The sequence below is a fragment of the Drosophila suzukii genome, chromosome X (assembly GCF_043229965.1).
Source record: "Drosophila suzukii chromosome X, CBGP_Dsuzu_IsoJpt1.0, whole genome shotgun sequence".
Classification (NCBI taxonomy): domain Eukaryota; kingdom Metazoa; phylum Arthropoda; class Insecta; order Diptera; family Drosophilidae; genus Drosophila; species Drosophila suzukii.
This window is the reverse complement of record NC_092084.1, coordinates 5961805-5985789: the sequence shown is the minus strand read 5'-3', so window position 1 is coordinate 5985789 and position 23985 is coordinate 5961805. Positions and strand designations below refer to the sequence as shown.

Genomic DNA, 23985 nt, shown 5'->3' with positions numbered 1-23985 from the left:
CGCCAGCTAAACCACAAGAAGAAATGTGTTTTCACGCGGTTGGCATTTTGTTCGGCCGCCTCAAACAAATGGGGGCGTGGCAGCACGCCCTTAAACCACACTCAAAAAAAATGATTGACATTTTACAGATCATAATTTGAATAAGTATTCTTAAGGAGGTATAAATCTAGTGACGATCGCAAAGATTTTAAAGTTCTGATATCAACTTTTGTGATGAAAAAGTATTATACGATCCAATAAATAAATACATTCTCCAAATTGTTGTCCTTCGGCATTTATTTAATAAAAAATATCTGCATTGTTTAATAATATTTTTTAAGATTTTTGTTTTTTTCATTTGCAATTTATCATTTTCTTTATTATTTATTGACTTTATCCCAGTACACAATATCGTATTAAAAATATATTATAGTAAGCAAAATTGCTCCAGCGTTTTTATAAAATACCCAGTGTTTTAAAAGAAATATTTTTTCGGTTACCTAGAAAATCAAAGACGAATGCTTATGGATTTTTTTCGAGTGCCCCATTTATGGTATAGCTTCCGCATGTTGCAGCTGTCCCAAATCTTCATCGGCGCCCTCCTGCTCCGCCCCTAAACAACATGTTGCATTTTGGGCGGTGACCCGCCCGACCCAGATGCATATATAAATATATATATTTGGATATATCCGTGTGTTATAGGCCCAGACATCTGTATATATACATAGATGGCACGCAATCCCGACACAAATCGTTGCGTAAACGAACGAACACACGCATTTAATTAGGTTTATGGGAAATATGCGAAACGTTCGAAAAATCAAACACAAACAAACGGGCAAAAAAAAAAAAAAGAAAACCGGAGACTGAAATCTAGCAAACCAACTCGGGCTGTTCCACTTTTTACCCCCTCTTGAAAACCAGACAATGCAGAATTATAGCATAACTTGGATTTCGCATCATGTAATAGCATAGCGACCTGCTTGCATTTGATTTGTCAATTCATTTATAGACTTTTTTCCTTCGACTTTTTCCCAGTCTTTCGACTTCTCTCCCACATTGTTATGAACTTTATATGTATATTTCTTTTTTTTTTGGTGATATGACAAAGGGAATCACAGGTCTTTGAGTCTGTGATCGCCGCTAATGTTTGGCTGGAACTTTTTTTTTTTCCGTATACACACACGATCTCATTTTCGGGCTCTTTTGATGGTGCTTTGATTTAGAGGAAGTTCCGATTTTAAATTGATTTCAGGGAGGGAACAATAACTTCTTTCTTAAACAGGTATTCTAAAAATATAGTGTTTCTTTTAATCTAATCAACTTTAATATAGTGAATAGTGACATTTATAATACTTAAAAAACACATTACTAAACATTCCTAACGACTGCTGATGCTTGATATTTTATTTTCCCCGAGTCAGTGGATCTTTGGCAAGCGAAAGCTCCAATTTTCTATACATCTTACTTCAGTTTCGGTAAATCGACACCTTATTTCCGAGAAAGAAAAATAAATACCTGTATAGCTGGCCAAGCGGCGACTGCACCGAATCTAAATAAAAACCCTAGCCCCTAAAATGCGACACTTTGCGGATTGTTAGTCGAATTCTTCGGCTGTGATTTGTTTTCATTCGACTTTTCTGTTTGCTTTTTGCATACCCAGCCCAAAGAAAATGTGTTTACATTCTGCTCGGATTTATTTTGATATGATTCGTATGGGGGAAACAAGTGTTTTGGCAGCCCAAATATGATTCAATCCGCTGGGAACCCAGATTTCGACGAGTCCCATCTGGACAATCGTTTTTTCTTTCGCTCTTTCTAAATACTATATATATTTAGCAACGAAACGGGTTTTCTTTCACTGAAGTTTCCCTTTTGTTTTAGTGGCGGGCAACGTGTTAATCTGTTTGAGTTCGATTTGCTAAAAGCCCAACAAAAAAAAAATACAACAAATAAAGAGCCGGCTTTTGGACCCAAAAAACAAAAAAACAACTCAGGTGGAGGAGACTCAGGTGGTGTGCTGTGTTGGTCATAGAGGAAAAAGTGAATTTTTTCATAGAAAGTTGTTGGGCAACATTTGCAGCGGCGACAGCGAACGCATTCGATACTTGAAAATAGAAAATTAAAGTAGCTTCCCCCAGCTCGCCCGGCTCTTTCCGTCTCTTTCCGTCTTCCTGCCTCCCTCTCTTTCGCTCCCCCGGGCACCTGGCTCACCTGGGCAACTGGGCACAACTGGGGACAGGTAATCCCAGCCAGTTGCTCCCACCATGTTTCACTTTCTAGCAGATGCAGTGGGTCAAGCTCGCAGGCGGCAGATCCCAGCCAGATTATGGCCATGGACGGATTGCAATTGGAAAGGTTTTCCTCAAACGAAAGTTTTTCGGGCACGGGGATCATTGAACTTGAACCAGCGAATTTTAATTAATTAGCGATGGTCGTTGGAGGCTGGCATTTTTCTTTCTCCATATACCATTTTACTAAACCGAATATTTTGTAAATTATAAACATTACTTTTTATAATAAAAAATCTTTTCTATTTATACATATTTTTTAGTTTCTAAGATGAAATAGAATCTTTTGCAAGCATCTCTTAAATATTTTTTGGGAAAGCCGCAAATTGCCCGTTTCAAATCTAGAAACGTCGAGATACATTTGTATCTGAAACCTGCAATTTTAGAGTTAGCAGGTGGTGGCGCTTTTTAACCCATAAAAATAAAAATCGAATCGAATCGGACAACAACAGCGAGTGCAATGCCAAAAGTGTGTCAGCGACAAAATCTTTCGGCCAAGTTAATGACGCCATCATCTCGACACTCGAGTGTCGCTCGTTCTTCTCCATCGTCTTGTCTTGGCCACTCCTCCAACAGTCTTCACTCCACCAGTCTTCTCACCTCACTCTTCGGTCTCCAACGAAGGCCTGCCTTTGGGCCCAGTCGATTTCTCCTCTTCTCGCCGTCTTCCTTTTAACGCTTTTGGCATGGGCCTGCTGGTCTTTTTGTACGCAAGCGGCCCCATAACCAATTTCTAAACGCCAAAGCCCAAAGCCCAAAGAACCGAACCAAACCGGCCAAGAAGAAGAGTTTGGACATGGCCAAGTGACATGCAAAGCGAAAGCCAAGTGGGGTTAACAGGGTACGGTGTGGACTCTTATTGAGGGAAGCTCAAGTTTGGGGGGCAAGATCAAATCAAAAATATATTCTTTAAGAAAGTTGATCGAAAGGTTGATTGATGAAGAGTCGTTTTATTATCCAACTAACAAAAATGTGAGGTTGGCAGATTTATTACTTCAAAACACAGTTGATAGCCAAATATATGAAACATGAAACATATATGGAACATCTTGGGTACATCGTAGCCTATATTTACTGTGCCAACTAACAACCGACCAAATAAAAAGGCAACTACAACACGAAACATGACAGAAATGATGTCAAGCCAGCGGGCAACACGAAAGAACAACACAGCCACAGAAAAAAAGAACTAACAGGAAAAACCATATGTATCGAACCCCTACATTTGTTCTTAACTGGAAATGCACTGAAATAAAATTTAAGCCCAGTTTGAATTTTATTTTTTTGAAATATTTAAAAACAGAATTTGTTTTGAGGGGTGTGCGAATTTGAAAAGTAATCATAATGCTATTAATTTATGTGGGTAATATCCTTAAAGACATCATATTGTGGGAATATCTCGCCCACTTACAGTAAAGATATAAAAAGATGCCATAATCTGTTACATTATTTATACTAACTAGAAAAATCCTGTAAATCTTTTTACAGTGTATGTATTTGTCAGTATCTGAGCGCTTGTTTGTCAACCGAGATTTGTAGGTGGGTTTTTAGCCCAGTGCAAGAAGATATTATTTATACTAACTAAAAAAATCCTGTAAATCATTTTACAGTGTATGTATTTGTCAGTATCTTTGCGCTTGTTTGTCAACCGAGATTTGTAGGTGGGTTTTTAGCCCAGTGCAAGAAGGCAACAACAAAAGTTCAAGAGTCATAGACAAAGGCAACGGCAAAAGGCAAAACGAAGACGAAGCCAAATGGCAAAAGGTTATCATAGAATGCCATCGATGACCTTGACACACCAACCTGCACGCACACACACACACAGTTGTGTTCACCTGGAAATAAACACACCTTCCTTCCGCTGCGGGCAAATAACCGTAACAGAAAGGTAAGAAAAAAATGGAAAAATGAAGCAAATGAGGCAGCCAACGAAATCCGAAAACGGCAATAAGAGAAGTTGCCTTCAAGGCGAAGGTAGCCTTTTTCAATTTTTTCTTTGTTGCCACCACTTATCACGATTGTATGACAGTGTGTGTATGCTTCTATGATATTACCAATTGTTTGTTGTACGTGTTCCTTCAATGCCCAATGCTAATCCAAATACCCACACACAAATCTGCCACAGGCGGCAAAAAAAAGAATTACATTCATAACTTGAAGCTTTTTCAGCTATTTAAAGTATCATACACACTCTTTATAAGTTTCATAACCATCCAATAAATATTTTCTGAGTTCTTATGATTTTGAGCTATGCAGCTTAAAGACATCATAGTTTTTGAACATTGAACATAACATTCATAACATAAGCTTTTTCCTTTTTTAAGTATTATACAGACTCTTTATAGGTTTCATAACCATCTAATAAATAGATTTAGTTATTATGAGTTGGAGAAACATCATAGTTTTTTAAACATTGCATATTACATTAAAGCTTTTTCAGCTTTTTAAAGTATCATACACACTATCTATAAGTTTCATAGCCATCCAATGAACAGTTTTAGAGTTATAATAAGTAATAACAAGCAATATTCAAGTACCGACTAAAGATCAGTTAGACACTTCACCTTTGCCACTTTGGTCGCCTGCACATCGATGAAAGGCCCTGCGCAGGGGCTTTATTGTCTATTTGCCTGGGTATTTGCAGTGTTCGGAGTGTGTGTGTGTGTGTTTTGTCTGCTTTACCTTTTCCGAGGGACGTACGACCAACCAACCTACCAACCCCTCACTATGTCAACAACAACCTGCGACAGGTAAAATGTGAGATAACGGGGAAAAACGCTCGACGGCAAACATGAACCTGCCCGAATATGTGGAAAGGTATTTTTCCCAGGCCAAGGAATTTGCACAGGTGACACGAAGATACGTATATACGAAGATACTCAGCTTAAGAGAGCGCATCCCACATCCGCAACCACTTCCACATCCGCATCCGCCGAGAGGGAACCTCTCCAATACCCCTAGTAAAACCCAGAGATGAACCTCCCATAACTGTCACATTAAAAACTCGACTTATGGACACTTGTTCACCACTATAATGCACTTTTAAAAAGGTGTTGAATTTATAGCCAAGTGAAAAACAATTTGAGTCGGTCATTAGGTTTGACTTTGGTGTTTGTCGTACGCCGAAAACTTTGTTTTCTATTAACGTGATTCGACTAAAGGTAGTTTGATAGACTGCTGGTCATTCTATGAGTTACTAAAGATTTTTAACATATAACTTATTAACTTAACTTTAAAATTGAGTTGAGTTGATTGCATTGCATGCATTTATGGATTGTATTAAACAAGTCAATTGTAATTATGGGTGCCCAAAAATAAATTCCAATAAATTACCCATTCTTACATTAGAATACTGTTTTTTATTGTTTACTCCGATATGCGATTAGGAAATACATTTGTTTTTCGCCGGAAGGTACACTCCGGAACCATTATTCGCCTTCAGATGTTTTTCCCTTATCTTTTATTTTCCATTACCATTTAAAGTTCTTTTACATAAATTCTATAAGATTTCGAATTTTGCTGTTGAATTAAGGTGATATTGTTTAATGATATAAAACTTTTGTATATGTTTTTATATGGTTTTCAGTGGTAATTTCCAGTAATGTCGCTTATTGGGGCTTAGAGGGATGATAAAAGTTGTGTCAAATTTGCAAAAATCATTTGGTGTGGTATTGAAATGATTGTTTGTGTGAAGATTACACTTATGTGAATGTATTTATGTACATATTTAGCGCTGTATAAATCAGATGACTGTATTCGTTTAGTTTTTAAGTTGACTAATTGACTTTTGTTTTTATAAAGTTATACATTGCCTATTTGCTGATTATATTAAGGATATTCGACATACATATGTAATTGAAATGAGATTACCACTGTTTTGTACTCTTTTTCGAGACCCCCATTTTCTGAATAACCCCTGTTACCCTGTATTGAGTTTGTATTTCTAGATAGAACTTTTGGATGCACATAAGTAACTCCCACTCACGTATTTATCCCATAATCGTGTTTAATATTACATTCTTCATATGAAGTTCAGATGTTAGAGTTAACACTCACTTATTTATCCCATAATAATGTTTAATATTACATTCTTCATATGAATTTCAAATGTATTTGGAACAAAATGAAGTTACCACTAGGTTTAGATATTTTTTAGGTATTATTTCTGGGTTGTGCATATATATTTAGATACATATAGGTAACTCCCACTCACTTATTTATCCCATATTCATGTTTAACATTACATTTTTTCTATGAATTGAATATGTACATATGTATTTGGGAACTTTTCAGAGACCCCCATTCGCTGATTACCCTAGATTATTGGGTACTATTTCGGGATAGATATAGTAGATACACATAGGTAACTCCCACTCACTTATTTATCCCATATTCATGTTTAGCATTACATTTTTCTATGAATTTCAGATGTATTTGTAATGAAATGAAGGTATTACTTTTCGCTGATTACCCTAGATTATTGGGTACTATTTCTGGATAGATATAGTAGATACACATAGGTAACTCCCACTCACCGCAGACATCCAGCCATCCTTCGATTCTGCTGGGGTAGGAAATGGCCGAGGCCCGGCTTAGATAAGTTCGACGTCCCATTTTGTGGGGGTGGTAATTTTGGTGCTTAGGTGGATGCGGATGCGGATGCTGTGCTCTCTCTCTCTCCGGCTCTCTTGCGCTGTCTCTCTGCTCCTTTGCCCCCTCCCCCGTCTGGCCGTGCTCCTCTCACTTATCGTTTAGCTTATCGACTCGTTGAGTTGTTGTTTTAGTTGTTGTTGTTGCTGCTGCTGGTTAATTTGAATATTGATTTTGTTTGTTCTTGCTTTTGTCGTTTTGTTTTTATTGCACTTGTGCCTTATGGCGCTTTTGGGGGTTATTGTGAAACAAAAGATTAAAGCAAAACAAATAAAAATCCGAGCCGAGATTTGATTTGTTACGATCTCAAGAGCAGGTTGCCGCCGCTGTAGTTGTTGTTGTTGTCATTTGATTTTTAACGATTCCGATTCGGAAACTTTACTTTGCACCTGTGTGCGTGCGTGCGTGTGTGTGTGTGCGTGTGTAATTTATTTCGGTGTTTTCATATTATTTTTAAATCACGACTCCGCCGCCAACAACAATTCAAGCATGTGCATGTTTCGGCTCAGCTGTGTGAGTGTGTGTGCGCGCGGTCCAGAAACTGTAACCTTGTTGTTGTTGCTGCCCCTTTTCGGGAGGCGACACTCGCCCACAACACTCGAAAAAAACAACACAATTCAAATTTAATTCGGCTGGAAAACGGTTTCGCTGCGGTTTTTTTTAAATCAGCTGGAAAAGCGGTTAAGGAAAACCCCGACCGTCACCGGTCACCGTGGTGACGGTACGGATGTACGAAGGTACAAGAAACTCGCACGGAACAAGCGCGCACGAACCGTTCGTTGGCAGATTGAAATTTCAATTACAGAGCTACGGAGCGGTGTGACCGCGGCTGATGTTTTGTTTTTTTAGATTCCGACTGCGCTGTGCTCAGCACAACGTAAGCAAACGTAAGCAACCGTAAGTGTCAGACATCGATGTTATCGATGTGTTCAAAACATCGATAACACTTTCCATCTTCGCTCACGCAGAAATCTTTAATCTCGCTTTTTTACTGACACCTATGTTGTTGATATCTCCCTTTTTTTACTTGTTCAGCGGCAACTATCGATATTTTCGTTTCCGGCTGTACAAGATATAGTAGGGTTATTCCATAAGTAGTTGTAAACTTTCAGCGTTTAAGGGAATGACCATAGTTGGTTTCTGTTGAATTTTTAAACAAAAAATGTGTTTTAGTTTTTATAATAAATAAATGTCTAACATTATTATTATCAATATTAATTAATATTTACCATCTTATTAAATTATACTAAGGTGTTACATAGTTGCCATTGCTGTCTAATGAAATAAGATTGTTGAATTTAGAATCGCACAAAAATGAAGTTTGTATGGAGTAGCTTATAAACAGCTTACCAAAATTCAACAATTCAGCAGCTTACGGAATACCCTAACTGAATTGAATTTGTTGAATGTACCAAAAAGATATACGTAATATACGTAAAACTGAATTTAACGTCGAATCGGTAGTTATTCTTTAAATGGTAAGTTTTTAACTTAAAGAAAAAAGATTTTGTTTTACTTACCGATTAGGTGTGCAACAACGTTACTCGCATAAGAAAATGTAATCTAAAAGCTGTACATGAGCATATGGAACACATTTAAATTCAAATTTGAGCGCAACGGTAAGAAAAACGCGCCTCAAAAAACCAAAGCAGTGTTGCAAAATGTTTGCTTGTAAAAAGAATGCAAGCATATGGTTTTTTCCTCCTTATGTGCTATTTATAACCGCACACCAACTAGCTAGTAAACTAGCATATTGCAATAATAAAATACATTTACTTTTCGTAAGACCAAACCGATTTCAAAACCAATTTGAACGGCAACGGTCAAGTAACCAGTGCTGCAAAACTCACCACCAATCAGTGCTGTCAACTGCCGAAAGCACACACACACTGTTGCATTCCATTTACCGTTTGAACGGCGCGTCGCTTTTTGTTTGATTGAATTTATTAATAATTTGTTGGCCACCGATAAGGGAACCCAAGATGGACACTCCACGTCGCAAGCTGCGCAATCTGCACATGGAGAACGTGCAGAACAGTAGTACCCCGATCCGAGTGCCGCCCTCGCCGATGCTGAAGACCCTGGGCCACGGAACCGGTGTCAGTGTTTACCGTTTGGACCGCTCGCCCCGTCTTGGCCAAATCCGGTCGCCGTGGGCCGTCAAGCGGATCACCCAGAGCATGCGGGTGCGCAAGGACACGCTCTTCAACGCCCGGATTGTCCACGAGGCGGATATCCTCCGGTGAGTCTGCGAATTTCCACCGTACTCCCTCATTCGCTGTCAGTGTGTCAGTGTCCTGCGTACGCGTGTGTGAGTGTGAATGTGCTGGTCCGGATGCTGCATGTGCGTGTGCTAGGGTGTTCCGATATGTGGGTCAGGAATTGATTAGGGTGACTCAGGCTCGATGTTGTGAATATCTTGGTATTATATATCAAAATGAGTAGTACAAAGCATTATGCTAAGTCTGGGCTGGATTTATATTTTTATTGTATGGTTTCATTACATTGACCCAAATCTTAAGACAAAAATATCTTTTTTCAAGTACGAACATGATGAATCACGTTCAACTCATTCAAATATGGCTTTTAATTCAAGGCAGCCTTTAGGACAACCAAGTATTATGCTAAATCGCAGCTGGATTTATATTTTTATTGGAATGTTTCATTACGTTAATGCACTAATCTTCAGACAATAGCGACATTATTCAAGTTCGAACAAGATTAATCATAATTTATTAAAGGCAGCTTTGAGGTCAAACATTCCGTAAATCCTTAAAGTTACCTTTTCCCCCCCTAACATCGAGTCACCCTAATGTGCATACGCAGAGTGTGCCTTTGGTGTACACACCACGCAGGATGGGTGTTATAGTTGCCGCCTTCCATAAATGGACCCCTTAACACCCCCTGAAATACCCCTCAAATTGCACATACAACTGATGGTCCATTCTGCCATTTCAGCAAACTGAAGCATCCCAATATCGTGGGATTCCGCGGCGTTGTCACCAATGACGAGGGTGTCAACACACTGGCCCTCGAAATGTGCACCACTTCGCTGGGCTCCATACTCGAGGAACGTCACGACGAGGATCTGGGCCCGCTGCCGGCCAAAAACACCTTTAAGATGATCATGGACGTGGCCCTTGCCCTGGACTTCCTCCACAACGAAGCTCGCCTGCTACACGGTGACCTTAAGTCCTTCAATGTCCTGGTTAAGGGGGAGTTCGAGATCTGCAAGTTGTGCGACTTCGGAGTTGCTCTTCCTTTGGACGAACAGGGCGAGATTAATTTCCCAAAGAATCCCGGGCTGCGCTATGTGGGTGAGTAAACTATCTAGTCATAAAAAATCTAATATAAAACCAAAACTAAAAGGCTTATAAATAACCAAAACCCTTTTGTTGCAGGAACCAGCCTTTGGTGCGCCCCGGAGGTCATAGACGATATGGATATCATCGACAGCAAGGCGGACATCTTTAGCTTTGGCCTGGTTATCTACGAAACCCTGGCCCTGGTGCCGCCACATACCTTAGAGCTGGACGCCGCGCTCGGCGAGGAATTGGACAGTTCTCACGATTTGTCCACCGAAACGGAGAAGATGCAGCGCAAGCAGCTGGACTTCTCCGCCGATGAGAGCAAGGGCGGACCAGTTGAAATGGATGAACAAACGGACAACGACATGAGTACGGAAGTGATTGACGACGACGAGGAGGAGGAGGAGGAGGAAGAGGTCGACGAGGATGAAGATGACACCAAGGAAAACGATATCAAGGAGAACGACATCTCTGACTTCACGCTGAACAATCTTCACTCGGCCTACGGTACTCGCCCACCACTGCCAGTGGCCTTTCAACTCAGCGACGATTACAACTGCATCGTGGAGCTGTTCTATCTGTGCACGAATGCTCTGAGCGAGGATCGTCCAGCGGCCAAGACCATTTGGCAGTGCCTGGAGAACAACGCAGCGAATGTCGCGACAGGAAGCGATTAGACTGATCACCACTACTCTCAGCCTCCACCCTCCACAATCTTCCTTCATATGGAAATAAGCTCTTGAATGTAATTTCCCTAAACGTCTTATTTTTGTTTGCATGTATGAATACATATAGTTCTAATTTATACCGTGTAAGAAACGAGGACAAACGAATGCGCGCATGAAGACCAGAATCCGCATAAATTTAAAAGATGGATAAGTTAAGTGTACATATTCAGCAAAAAGAGAGGTCGAATAAATCCCTAACTGAAACAATTTTATGGTTTCAAATGTTGAAGAGTATTCAAAGGTGGTTATTAATGAAGTCTATAACTAGTTTGAAAAAAACTCTTGAAATCGCAGACTATGAGACAAAATGTATATAACTCTCAGCCACATTTTCTTATTAAAAGTAAAATAAGGCCTTGTAATGCTTGTAAGCTAGAAATAAGTAACATCAATCCAATTGAATTGAAAGGTATTGCTTACAAGGGACTACGAAAATGTACTAACAAAATATAATTTTTAACTTTAAATTAGCACATGAAGTTTTTTTCGTTCGTACTTTAAATTTAAAGTAAGCTTCAAATCAGTTGTGATATAAACAATAAACTTACACTGTTTTGCTCCGACCCCCCAGAAAAATAATTTTTCGCATAAGCTCGGTTACAAGTTTACTTAGGTTTATTAAAAAATAATAATACATACATCAAAATATAAGTTTTTCTTTCGTGATTTTTGCTTTTCGGTCTTTTTCAGTTGCTCAGCGGGAATACACTTTTGCCTTTATATAATATATATGCGTATGCTTGGGAATCGGGTGTTTGGGAGACTTTTCGCTCGATAAAAGTTCAGATTGCTTGGTAATACAGGGATATGTGGAATGGTGATGAAGGGCGACGTGTACAGGCAATACGCATTTAGATATAGTTTCAGATTCGCTGCTGCCTCTATCCTAGATCTTGCTATCTATCTAGGGTAAGTTATGCCAGTTCCGTTTCATAAATATGAATATTGTTAACTTCAAGTCTGCCTGGAGTGGCCTTTTCTCGATTTGACTAAAGCGTATACAGACTTCAATTAGGTCTACAGGGATACGTATTTAACATAGATCGTATTAGTGTATATATTCTCTTGTATATATATAAAAAGTTTCGAATTGCTCTCTTGAAGGCGAAGGCGCTGTTGGTGTTTCGTTTGTTTTTATCGTTTTGTTAACTTCATCTCACTTTCTTCGTAACTCTAAATGATGACAATTACAACAAACAACTTGTACGAGTATTGGACACATTTACGAATGAACAAAATTTAAAATTACAAAAGTACAATATTAAAAATAAAATAAACAAGTATAATGAGTCATGCCGAAAAATGTGAAGCTGGGCTAAAAAAGGACATAGCAGACATACACTGAATTATTGTCTTGAATTGAACAAAAAAAATAAGACTGGCAAATCAAGAACCAATATGTTTTGTGGTTTCGAAATGTCATTGTACATAAAATGGAATGTTTTGGTTATAAATTATTCATGCTCGTATGTGGGGATTTTGTATACAATTATTGCCCTTTCAAAATCGTTGGATTCGAATGTTAAGTTAAGTAAATTTCTCTGCCTTCTGCATTTGATGCTCTCTCTGTTTCATTCTCTTCTCTTGCGGTCTCACTCTAATCTAATGCAACAAGCAAGAATAATAACAAGACGTATATCTTACAAATTTAAATACACATATATATATGCCAAGGAAAAAGATAAAAACAAGGGACTGCATTCAAAAACGTGCAAATGAATGTGTGTTTTGTGTGACTTTGAGTGAGTTTCGTGGAATGTATGGGAAAAGACGTATGATTACATATATGATCGTTGCTTTATACATCGCTCACCTACTAAATAACTGGGGATTCTGCAGAAATGGCGTTTAAAATTGCAATTTATCATGATATGAACCAAAGCAATTCCCAGATTTCTACAGTTTACTCAGCTAATCAAGCTTTCCGACTAATCCTTATGGATTTTACAAATATTTTTATCAGATATCATTAATTCTTGAGCTTTCCCCGTCGCCTTAGTAAGTGAGCAATGTATAATCGATCAGTATACATGTGATAAGCTGGCCTAAATGGTATAACTTTAAATAATTGACTTGAGTTTAACGAACTTATTCGATCTTAAGGAAAGTTAAGTCTGATAAACTGAAAATCATCTGCGCTTCTCTGCTGTGAATTCGCGTTTTCCGTTGCTTGAGTTCTCTGGATGCTGTATCTTCTGGTCAATCCTACAAATGCAGCACTCCATCCTTGACATCGCTGGCCATTATCGTGGACGCATTGGAGGCTGCCTGCTGATGGTGCGACGAGGGTGATGAGGACAACGGCGGCGCCGCCTGCTGCTGCTGATGATTGTGATTGCCGGCGGACGTGGATGTGGGACTCTCGTCTAGGGTTACTCCCGTCAGGTCCACGATATCGTCCTGATCGTCGTGCTCGATCTCGTCGGAGGTGTTCGTATTGTTGGTGTGATGTGACCCACTGGACAGCTGGCTGTTTCTCGAGAACGAGCCGCGATGTGTGGACGTCAGCGTGCGCTGATTGGCCGGCTTCACGGTGATTATCAGGTTGGAGCTATTGGCCACCATCATGTCGGTGACCTGATCCAGGGTCTTGCCAGCCACCTCGATGCCGTTCACCTCGATCACCTCGTCGTTGACAGCCAGCAAGCCAGTGCTTTCGGCCAGTCCGCCCGGCACCAAACGGGATATAAAGATGCCCGGCTGCTTCTCCAGTCCGCTGGCCGTCACCCTCACCGAGGTGCCGTCCCTTATGTAGAATCCCAGGGGCTTGTCGCTGCCGTGCTTCAGCAACCGCACTCTCCTATGCGTCTCCGGCACTATATCCACATCTATAATGGCCGAAACCTGCCGGAAATCGTGCGGTATGGATATCGACGGGGCCTTTGTCTTCACGGGCGTGTGGCCCATCAGTATGCTGCCGATCAGATTCCTCGGTTTCATCGTCCCAAAGCCAGAGTACTCATTTAGATCGTCTATGGAGGAGGATATAGGATTAAACGATGAGGGGACTAAAAGATGTTTCTTGTACTCTCACCTTTCCGCTGCACTATGACCCGTAGCAGAGGACGGGCTGTTTTCAGTGCCCGGCCAAAGTTATCATCGTTGTTGATCGGCAACAGATCGTTGTCCCGCGGATCGATGTAGAGTATGAGAAACTGGATGTTGGTCAGCTTGTGCAGCTGCTCGATGAGGGCCGCAAATTTGTCGAAGCTCTGTTCCGTCTCATTCCGCTTGAAGCTCCAGCGCCGGAACTCCGCATCAAACTTGAATATTGGTTTTCATTAATAATAATCCCTATAGACTGTATGGAACAACACCTGTTGATTCCTTCGAAAGCCAAACATTCCCTTAACTTTTTCTGCTTAAACTTTCTGTAATCTAGTGATTTATCAACACTATCTCCAAGCAGCTTGGGTTTGGAATGTTTATTATAGCTATGGAGGGGTCTATAAGTTTTGCATACCTGCTATAAGGTGTGGAAGATTGAAAGAGAGCATGGCAGGGTGGTTTTTGAGCACAGCGCACTCGAGATCAACAGATACTTTTGGGGGAAGCTAGGGGAACTCGGCAATTCCAACTGGTAATCAAGTTCAACAGTTGTGGAATAATATATAGTGTGGAAAGAATAATATTTAAAATATTCAGAGCCCTCTGATTCCAATTCCAACTACTAAATCCCATTCTGTGCGCATGAATCAGCAGCTCAGCGGCGATGAAAGGGGCGTGGATGTCGGCAAAGGCGGGGATCCCAGGGGCTATGCTTTATGTGGGACTCACCTTCGATTTCACCTCGATCAGGTTCGAATCGCTGGCCGCCACGCCGGACGTTGTGTTTATTTTGTTCTTCGACATTTTCTCCAATCCCAATCCAATCCGATCCGATCAAAAGTGCACACAATTTTCTCCTCACACACAACACAAAACACAGCAGTTCGTTTAGTTTCCCTGACTCTGACCTGATCTTCAGGATCGAAATCGAAACGAATCGCCCGATACGAACCGAACCGAAATCGAACCAAGGTGCAGTGACGGGGAGCGGCGTTTAAATTAGAGTTAGAAATCTAAATTAAAACTAATTAAATAAAAGAAATGGAGGTGTGGTATTTTGTGTGGTATTAATTGGTGTGACCGCAACGCGGAAACTACCTTCTGCACAGTGTGACCGGCTCTCTCACTCAAATATACCGAAAATACGGTCTCTCTCAAATGGGTGGGTGTATCGGCTAATTTTGCGGATACACCAACCCAGTATTTTGGGGAGGCCGTACTTACTATTTTATTGGTGTATTTCAGTATATACTATAATAAATATACTACCAATTAGTTGGTCACCTTAAAATGTTTGGAGGGTGTCCTCGCTAACTTAGTCGTGTCATCTGCCTCGAAAAGAAATCGATTATCGGGCTTGTGATGATTTAAAATATAAATAATTTTCTTCAGTCATAAATGTCACAAATTTAGTTAGAGAGATGCAGTATGATACTTTCTTGGAAGATTTAACCTTCCTACGAACTGAAAATATCAACATTTAAGAACTATAATTTACATTTATTCCACAATTAAGAAAGAGAAATCAGTTTTATTTATTTACTGTGGTGTTCAAATAACAGAGCTATTTCGTCCAGTCAAAAATTACATTTTGTTCGAAAGTCAGCTCATTTTTGTTACGATCTCTCTTTATTTAAGTGCTTCATTTGAAATCAAACAAACATTTCCTAGACTTAATACAAATAAAAACTGACTTCTTGATTGTTATCGATATATCGATGGCGCCAGAGCAGCCCTGAGTGGTGCATTAGTGTAGAGACAGTTTGTTTGTGTCGGCTAGGCAAACATTTAAATGCGCTACAAGTGCAAACAGGCTTAAAATTACACTTAAACCCGGGTTTTAGCGTCACAAAACAGTAGTAAAGCATTCGTTTTTTGTTAATGCCGAGTTAAAGTATAGCTATTGTCAACTTGCCCACTTGCATAGTTAAAATTGCTAATAAAAATCGAAAGTACTCCAAAAGCCACGTACGCCTCAATTGTAGCGCAGCGACTGCGACGAGGGTTACTGTAAAATGGAAACTGTTTTTGTGTGTTTGTGTTGTTGTCGAGCGTGAAGTGTGCAATTAGACAACTGAATTTGTTTAAATGTGACGAGAAAAGGCTGACAACAACAATTGCCAAGGCGAGCGAATCGATTTCAAAACAATAGCAAGCTACGAGACTAAATTTCGAGTCGCTTGGAAATCCGTAAATCGGAAATTTCGGAAAGTGCTGTATACATACATATATACACAAATATACATATATGCATATACATATATGTAGGAGAGAAGCGAAGAGCGTGCGAAAACAGTGAAAACAGAAACCCAAACAACGGATAAGGAGAGACGAGTGGCGGGGTCGGGAAAAGCCAGGCACATACATTTCCTCCAGTTTTCCAAGCCAGCTGGGAAAAGGCGGTGAGATTGGGACTTTCGGCGGCCCAAAGAGCTCAGCTGCAGGAATAAGCTGACGAAACTGAAAACGAAGCGGAAACCTTGAGACACCGACCGTATTCTCACGCACACCAGCGCAGGCCCACTCGCTCGCACGCACACACACGCGCAGGCCAAGGAAGTGCAGACATCATACATCATGAGTTCGGTAGGATAAACAATATTATCCGATTATACATCTTTCACAGGGGGTGCATAGAAGCATAAGAAGCCATTCCTACTGATAAGTACCTCGATTCTGATCAACAAACTAGCAGTTGCATGAGTTCTGTAGGGAATATACGAGATAACATAGATCCTAAGATGCCATTCTTATAGATTAGTACTCCAATTGGTAGGAAAAACAAAATTATCCGATTATATACGGCTTAGCGTATCATACTGGGGGTGCAGAGATCCTAAGAAGCCATTCTTACTGATAAATACCTCAATTCTGATCAGCAAACTAGCAGGAAGTGCAGACATAATGAGTTCGGTAGGAATAAACAAATGTATCCAATTATATACGAGATACCATTCTAGGGGTACATAGATCTTAATAAACCATTCTTATCGATTTGTAATCATTATGAGTTTGGAAGGGATAAACAAATGTATCGATGGTTCTAGAATCGTATACAAATATCATGAACATTAAATAAACATTGGGTACTAGGAGTACAGTAGAACGCAGTTCTATGACGAGAGTTATTTAGTCATAAGCCATTGATTATAAGAATCCATTCCGATTCTGAACCAATAAGCAATAAACCATGCAATCCCAACTAAAGTTTCGAATTTCCCCCACTTTGCAGCAATACTCGAATGTGGAGAACCTGTCGCCGCAGACGATCAGGCAGGTGATGCGGGAGCTGCAGGAGATGGAGACCACGCCGCCGGAGGGCATCAAGGTGCTGATCAACGAGAGCGACGTGACGGACATTCAGGCGCTGATCGACGGACCTGCTGGCACTCCGTACGCCGCTGGCGTTTTCCGCGTCAAGCTGACGCTGAACAAGGACTTCCCGCAGACACCGCCAAAGGCGTACTTCCTCACCAAGATCTTTCACCCGAATGTGGCCGCCAACGGGGAGATCTGCGTGAATACACTGAAGAAGGACTGGAAGCCGGATCTGGGCATCAAGCACATTCTGCTCACCATCAAATGCCTGCTGATCGTCCCGAATCCGGAATCAGCGCTGAACGAGGAGGCCGGCAAGATGCTATTGGAGCGATACGATGACTACTCGCAGCGGGCGCGCATGATGACTGAGATCCATGCCCAGGTAAATGGATTGTTTCCCTTCCCTGTCCGCCCTGATAGCATGAAATAAATGCCATTTTAAAATGCCTACTGGAATTCTCTTTCCCCGAAGTGCACTAATTTACTAAATATTTATCACACTGAGTAATCATCTCAAACATTTTTGACATGATAAAGCGCATACGTATCATGTTTTCATAGAGATTCCTTAAAAGTAAAGCTTTTGAATATGGTAAAGTTAGTATAAAAATATTAGAGTCCGTGTTAAAATAACCCATAATAAATTTCAAGTAAAAGCTATGTATAGGGCAACTAATCTGAAAAGTGCAATGTCTAACATACTCCCTCGTCTGTTTCATTTTAGCCCGCCAAATGCGGTGCAGGCGCTGCTGGCGATGCCAAAGACGACGATGGACCCTCGACGAAGAAGCACGCGGGCCTGGACAAGAAGCTGCAGGACAAGAAGAAGGAGAAGTTGCTCAAGGAGAAGAAGCGCATGCTGAAGAGATTATGAGAGGCATAAGGCGGAGTTCCATGGACTAGCTAATCAACCATGAGCAGTAAGCAGTAAGCAGTAGCAGTAGCAGGAAACGTCGGATACGAGAGGATGGATAGACGGATAGATGATAAGCGATGGATGAGTGCGAGCGTTATCCCCACAACCACATGAATGGCGGCAGGATCGAAGCTAGCATGGTGGATTTTAAGGAGCAGGCGCGCTATGAAATTTTACACTGATCTGATACAAAAAAAAAAGAAAACGAAAACGAAGAACATTAGCAAGTGAGAATATGGAGTCACCGATGAAACCCGAAAACGGAACCGCATCATTTGAAGGCTAATATCGGAAACGGAAGTTAAAGCTGAACAATTTCGGTAGAACAAGAGACAGAAAGAACCACTCCAAAGAAAAGTGCATCCAGTTACCATATACGATTATTTAAACAACAATTTTTGGTGACAGCACCTGTCGACCGAGCGTAGAACGTAGAAACAACAACAAACAAACAAACAAACAAACAAAAACCAACAAAAAGCAACCAAGAGAAATGGGAATGCAACCATCTCCTAAGTAATTTATGTAGTTCTCTTTTCTTAACGCTCATGAGCTATCCTAGCATAATTTATGTAATTAGATTAAAGAAAAAAAGGAGAACATTATCGCCTCATACATGCCACCACCACCACCCCAACACCCTGCCCAAATCTCTCTAAACGAAAACATCACCAACTTACCTTAATGAGCATTATTATCGATCACTTGGGGTCTGTTCGTGTGTTGGGTAATCCGCCGTGTATTCAAATAATCCAGAAAACATTTGTGTATTACTCTTCGTAATCGATGTCACCCCCAAAATCTTAAACTTACGCATATTTTTTTGTCTTTTTAAAATTGTATCCCGTTAGTTTTAAAATGAATAAATTTCGATTCGTTACATTCAAATGTCCTGCTTAGATTTAAGACACGAAGAGAAATCAACCACGCATCCAACAAACAATCACAGAAATACATAAAATTATTAATGAAAAACTGTAAAAGATCGATTGCACATTCTGTAGAGATTTAGTTTTAAGAACTTGTATCTGTAAAACACTCGACGCGGAGCGGATTGGAATGGCACGGTGATAAGTGCATGGGATAACCCCGTCCTGTCATTCGCTATAATGCTATGTCCTTCACGCCTGCTGCTCTCTCCCTCAGTTCGAACATCTTTTTCAAGCTCACACAACCAGTACACACACCACAAGTCGAGGGCGAAGAGTAAAAAAGCAATAAAAAAGAATAAATTCCGAGAGCAATTTCAAAAGAAAACACATTCTGAAAAAAACTACATTTAGAGCTTGATCGTGGACAGTGAAGGGAGTTTGGAAAACACTACAAAACCTAAAAAATGTATTGAACACATTAACCTTTTTGGTAAGTCATCTTAAATACAATTTGTATAATCGGTTTGATTTGCAGATTCAATTTGATAATGTTTCGAGACACAGAATTCTGAAGAAAGTGAAAAATCATAATAAGAAAAGCTTAGTTATCGATTAGTTAGTTATGAAACACCCATATCTATAGATAATTTTCAAACATTTTCATTTATAATAATATTCTTTTCTAAATCTAACTAAGCTATTCATTTGACTGTACATATAGAAATCTTTTCCAATGCAATTTAAAAGCAATCTGGCTTAGAAGGCATTTTTGTTAGACCATTTTAATTCCTAAGGATTGTATATTTTAATTAGACATTTTAGGATCAGAGGTTTTCGGTTATCAAAACATGTATACAATCGATCATCGGATTTGTCCGTGCACAATTGTTAGCACTTGGTTTTCCAGATCACGTAGCGCGTGCCAATAACAAATGGCATTTCCTAGTTCCGCTTGGCTCCCCCTCCCTTTCCGCCCCCTCGGCCCCCTGGCCCATCGCCCACCGCCCGCCGGAAGAGTTTATCTCTGTTTTGGGGAGTTTCTCGATTCCCGCGATTCTGCGAAATGTCATGAGACACTCGCACACACACTCTCGTACTCTGGCTGAGTAGGTGTGTGCGGTTCTTCCCCTCTCGCTCCCACTCTCTACCTGGCTTTGTCTAACCGCCAACGCTTTTGAGCCGGGCCAACATTCCACTCGGATCGGGTCTAACCTTCAGGCAACTTGTCGCTCGAACCAAATATTGTCGCACAGCCAGAATCAGAATTTCGCTAGGGCACCGAATGTGGAATACCCTTTGATAATTGGATTTGGTCTGTCCATAATTTTTATCCAAGTATTTTATGTAATTTTATGGTAAAACTTATTAGTTTCGATAGAAATTACTGATAATATTGATAGATTTTTGAAGCCACTTCTTTTTTCTTTTGGAGGAACTATTCTTTCTCAAATTCAAGCTCACATACCAAATTTCATATCCATGGGATCAACATTCCCCAAGCTAGGTGGCCAGAAAGTATGCAATACAATTTTGAACTGATTCCTTATTTCAAGGACAAGCTGCAGCATAAAAAATAAATATTTTTTCTTTTGAAGGACCTTTGTTTTTTAATTTCACATTCACATACCAATTTTCATATATATCTGATTAACGTAATGATAATAAAGTCAAGTCCCTCAACATTTCCCAGAAAGTATGCCATGTTATATCTAACTGATTACTTATTTCAAAGTCTGTTGGAATTTTAGTGATGTTTAAAGTCCTGGTTGGATGAGATACAGTGATACACTGAACTAACATCGGTTCCAGGTAATACCCGTCGGTTAGGGTATTGGCCTGGCTCTCTTCGAGATCTCAGTTCGATTTCGATTGTTCGGACTGGACTGGATGAGCTGTTCGCTCTCTCTTCTCAGTGCTCTCCCAAGTCGGACTTGAATGAATGGCCAGCAGATCCGACCGCAAAATGGAAAATGCCGATCGATGGGGCCGCCAGAGGGGAGAGGGGGGTGCGCCAAGAGGGAGCGGCGATCGCCAATTTCAGCTAAAGCTATAGCTACGGCTAAGGCCAAAAGCCAGCGGCGGCAGCAACAACAACAACAACAACTGAAAAGCGAATAACAAACGGCAAAAGCAAAGCCAATGGCAGCAGGTAGATCAGTTGTGAATCTGGCAACAAACCATTTGGCTGGGGCTGCTGCTCCAAAACAAAAAAAAAAAACGAAAAAAATTACAAAAACGCGATCCGATCCGATTCGATTCGATCCTCTCTTCGGCTCCAAATGTGCGCGTCTGTGTGAGTGAGTGCCTATCGATACGGATGCAATGCATTGTGTTTTGCCGCGTTCCTAATAAATAATATAACCCATTAATAACCAACCTGCCTATATATAGTACACAAGAATCGATTAGAACTCGGCGATATTACCCTATAAATGGGTTGTCGATCAAGTGTGGACCCTTTGTCACGTGGGAAGCTCCTGAAGGATACCCTTTTCCCGCTCAAAAAACCAAAAGCGCACGTTTCCACCGACTTTTGGCGGCCAATCTGGCGCCCTATTGGCCTTTTTGAAAACATCTGTTTGCCCAGCTGCCCATGTGTGCTTATGTGTATGTTGTTGGCTAATTGACCAACTCCCCATCCCGTCCCCTCGCCTTATCCACAAACTCTCAAACTCTTTACTTGTTTGTTTTTCTTTTTTATTGTTTTTGTTAAGTGATCGATAATTTGTGATGACCAGTGTGATCAGAAAAACGAAAGATTTTGAAATGTATTTGGAAAAGAGAATTGAGATCTTATCTTAACACATACCAAAACCTTAATCAATACCAAGATTTGTTCAGCCTAAATCAAAAACAAGTTTCTTTGGATCCTCCAATCGATGTTTGAAAATATAACACCTGTTTTACCGACTGCCCAGTGACCTTGTGTGGCATCCTCATCGCGGGTTAAGATCAAACTAGAACACATCCGTATAAGTGCGAGTACGTGATACTGTTTATTTGGTGCATATATGGCCAGCGAACGTGGGCTGTCTACCATTAGCTGCACAAATCCGAACGATTCGAATGGAATGGCATCGAGTTAACGCACTTCAATGACGTTTGAAGCCCACTTTGTTTTGCATAAATCAGTGATCACAGGGAAATCTAGGAATAACCCTCTATTCCTTGGTTAAAAGATATGAAAAGTTAGGATATCTACCTTATAAGATCCATTAGGTTCCAACCAACTAAGTCACTCATTGATAAATCCCCTCTTTAGCAGATTTGTTATTAATTTGATCTAGCGAATTTGTTCGCTAATTAATTCATTCACAAACTATCTCACTGCGGCCATCGATCAGTTTTACTCAATGAAATCGAACCAAGCTGGTTTGTTCAAGGCACCTTGACTTGAGGATCGATCGTGCTAGGAATGCTGCACTGTGGTTACAGGTATGACAAACCGACATGTACGAAACACTCAACCCCAGAGAGATCTGGGTTCTATAAAGCTCGTATAATATAATGTATGGCAGATACTGGCATTGTGTGGGTCGAAGAAAGAAAGAAAACAGCATCAAGAATGAGTTAGACAAAGTCGCGCAAATAACTCGCTCGTTTCGTCATTTTGAGCAGCTATCAATATTTGATATATGTCCAAATACACAGACATGGGGCCATATCCATATGTTTGTAAAGCGAACATATGCAAATCGATTCGCAGATCTACACAGGGGAAAAAGTATGGTACTAAGCTTTTAAACATTAATAGATTTTTACAATTAGAGATTATAATATTTGATTTTCTCAAGGAGAAATCTAATGGTTTTTGGAGATTTTTGAAAAACTTGTTGGATGAATATTTTATATAACCTGTCAAATGAGTCTTTAGAAATGGAACAAATGAAATCAAACTTTTAACTTTACATCTATGGTTATTTTTAATAATTTTTTTCTGTGCACATGGATCGCCTTGACGTCGAGCATCGTAAAATCCTCTGATTTTGTAGATTTGTTGACTCCAAACCCCGTTTGTGTGTCAACAGTATTATTGTGTTTAAGTCTGCCTGTTTCTGTTTCGGTTTTGTTTCTGACTCTGTTTTTTGTTTTTTGTTTCGAGAACGCTTTAGCGTTTCATTAACAGGCGGGGGCGGGTCGCCCGGCGAAGGCGTTCCAAATGCTTTGCCTTTGGCTTTGGCTTTGGCCAAAAACGAAAACTAAAACTCATTTTGACCAAATGCGTTCGAAACTATGCGCAGAAATAGCGAGTGGGCAGCTCCGCCAGTTCAAAGTTGTTCGAGAGCAGCAATTATCCAAATGATCAGATGATGCTAAAGATCGGAGAAGTGGGGAACCCAAAATGCGAGTCAAGGAGACGACAACAAATTAATTGCTCCTTAGATTGAACAAGAAAATCGGGGATTTTTCTAATATCTTTCGGGCATAAATAAAAGTAGGTAAAAATATAACACACAAAGAGATAAATCCTATCAAGAAGAAGTAAACTTAAAGTTGGGAAAGTTATCAATCTTTGGCTTCCTTGTATAGCTAAACATGAATTTGTAAAAACGATTTAGCCCAATTATTACAACTATAAATGTTATTAAAAAGTTCGCAAGTAAATAAAAACCTGAGCTTCAGTAATAAACCATTTAACACCTTTTTATCGCTTTAATTATACATTTGTTAGGGTGATCGATCTCGATAAGTGCAACATTTAAAAGGCACGCTTTGTGAGTGACAGAACTTATAATCCTTAATGTAGATTTAGCAAGCTCAATAATAATAACCTATTTTATTATCCTCTGCAAGGGTGGTGATATAGGGGATCGTAAATTGTAGTAAAACATTAAACATAAGAGAGAAAGAAATTAATTACATAATTAAAAA

The 23985-nt window shown here is 40.1% G+C and overlaps 4 protein-coding genes across 11 annotated transcripts in view; 2 read left to right on the top strand and 2 right to left on the bottom strand.

The window, feature by feature from the left end:
* The window catches only part of raskol (Ras GTPase-activating protein raskol), a 42395-nt gene extending 34641 nt beyond the window's left edge, over positions 1 to 7754 (bottom strand). For 3 of the 8 annotated variants that reach the window (XM_065868125.2, XM_065868129.2, XM_065868127.2), the window contains exon 1: positions 6806 to 7754. In XM_065868125.2, coding sequence (XP_065724197.2) covers positions 6806 to 6884 — 79 coding nt within the window. In that variant the 5' untranslated portion in view covers positions 6885 to 7754. The remainder of the gene's footprint in view (positions 1 to 6805) is intronic. The other 5 variants (XM_065868126.2, XM_036820918.3, XM_065868128.2 and 2 more) reach the window with 3 other exon arrangements.
* Positions 7755 to 8806: 1052 nt separating this feature from the next.
* Positions 8807 to 11163, top strand: LOC108016903 (lymphokine-activated killer T-cell-originated protein kinase). The gene is made up of 3 exons (XM_017083819.4): positions 8807 to 9162; positions 9879 to 10237; positions 10322 to 11163. The coding sequence occupies exons 1-3, from the start codon at positions 8903 to 8905 to the stop codon at positions 10903 to 10905; spliced, it is 1203 nt and encodes a 400-aa protein (XP_016939308.2). The 5' UTR covers positions 8807 to 8902; the 3' UTR covers positions 10906 to 11163.
* Positions 11164 to 11549: 386 nt separating this feature from the next.
* Positions 11550 to 15085, bottom strand: par-6 (partitioning defective protein 6). Its single transcript, XM_017083820.4, has 3 exons — positions 14734 to 15085; positions 13991 to 14219; positions 11550 to 13928 (listed from the first exon to the last, which is right to left on the bottom strand). Exons 1-3 carry the CDS (start codon positions 14806 to 14808, stop codon positions 13162 to 13164), a joined length of 1071 nt encoding a protein of 356 aa, XP_016939309.1. The 5' UTR covers positions 14809 to 15085; the 3' UTR covers positions 11550 to 13161.
* A 945-nt stretch (positions 15086 to 16030) lies between these two features.
* On the top strand, positions 16031 to 21410 carry LOC108016953 (ubiquitin-conjugating enzyme E2 S). The gene is made up of 3 exons (XM_017083888.4): positions 16031 to 16590; positions 17237 to 17707; positions 18050 to 21410. The coding sequence occupies exons 1-3, from the start codon at positions 16582 to 16584 to the stop codon at positions 18197 to 18199; spliced, it is 630 nt and encodes a 209-aa protein (XP_016939377.1). The 5' UTR covers positions 16031 to 16581; the 3' UTR covers positions 18200 to 21410.
* Positions 21411 to 23985: the final 2575 nt, after the last annotated feature.

Excerpts from the sequence above, each read along its gene's own strand:
- LOC108016903 (XM_017083819.4), top strand. The coding sequence starts at position 8,903 with ATGGACACTCCACGTCGCAAGCTGCGCAATCTGCACATGGAGAACGTG. Across the intron at positions 9,163-9,878 it reads CACGAGGCGGATATCCTCCG|CAAACTGAAGCATCCCAATA; the intron begins GTGAGTCTGCGA and ends CTGCCATTTCAG. Across the intron at positions 10,238-10,321 it reads TCCCGGGCTGCGCTATGTGG|GAACCAGCCTTTGGTGCGCC; the intron begins GTGAGTAAACTA and ends CTTTTGTTGCAG.
- LOC108016953 (XM_017083888.4), top strand. Across the intron at positions 17,708-18,049 it reads TGACTGAGATCCATGCCCAG|CCCGCCAAATGCGGTGCAGG; the intron begins GTAAATGGATTG and ends GTTTCATTTTAG.
- par-6 (XM_017083820.4), bottom strand. The coding sequence starts at position 14,808 with ATGTCGAAGAACAAAATAAACACAACGTCCGGCGTGGCGGCCAGCGAT. Across the intron at positions 14,220-14,733 it reads TGATCGAGGTGAAATCGAAG|TTTGATGCGGAGTTCCGGCG; the intron begins GTGAGTCCCACA and ends CCAATATTCAAG. Across the intron at positions 13,929-13,990 it reads GGTCATAGTGCAGCGGAAAG|ACGATCTAAATGAGTACTCT; the intron begins GTGAGAGTACAA and ends CCTCCTCCATAG.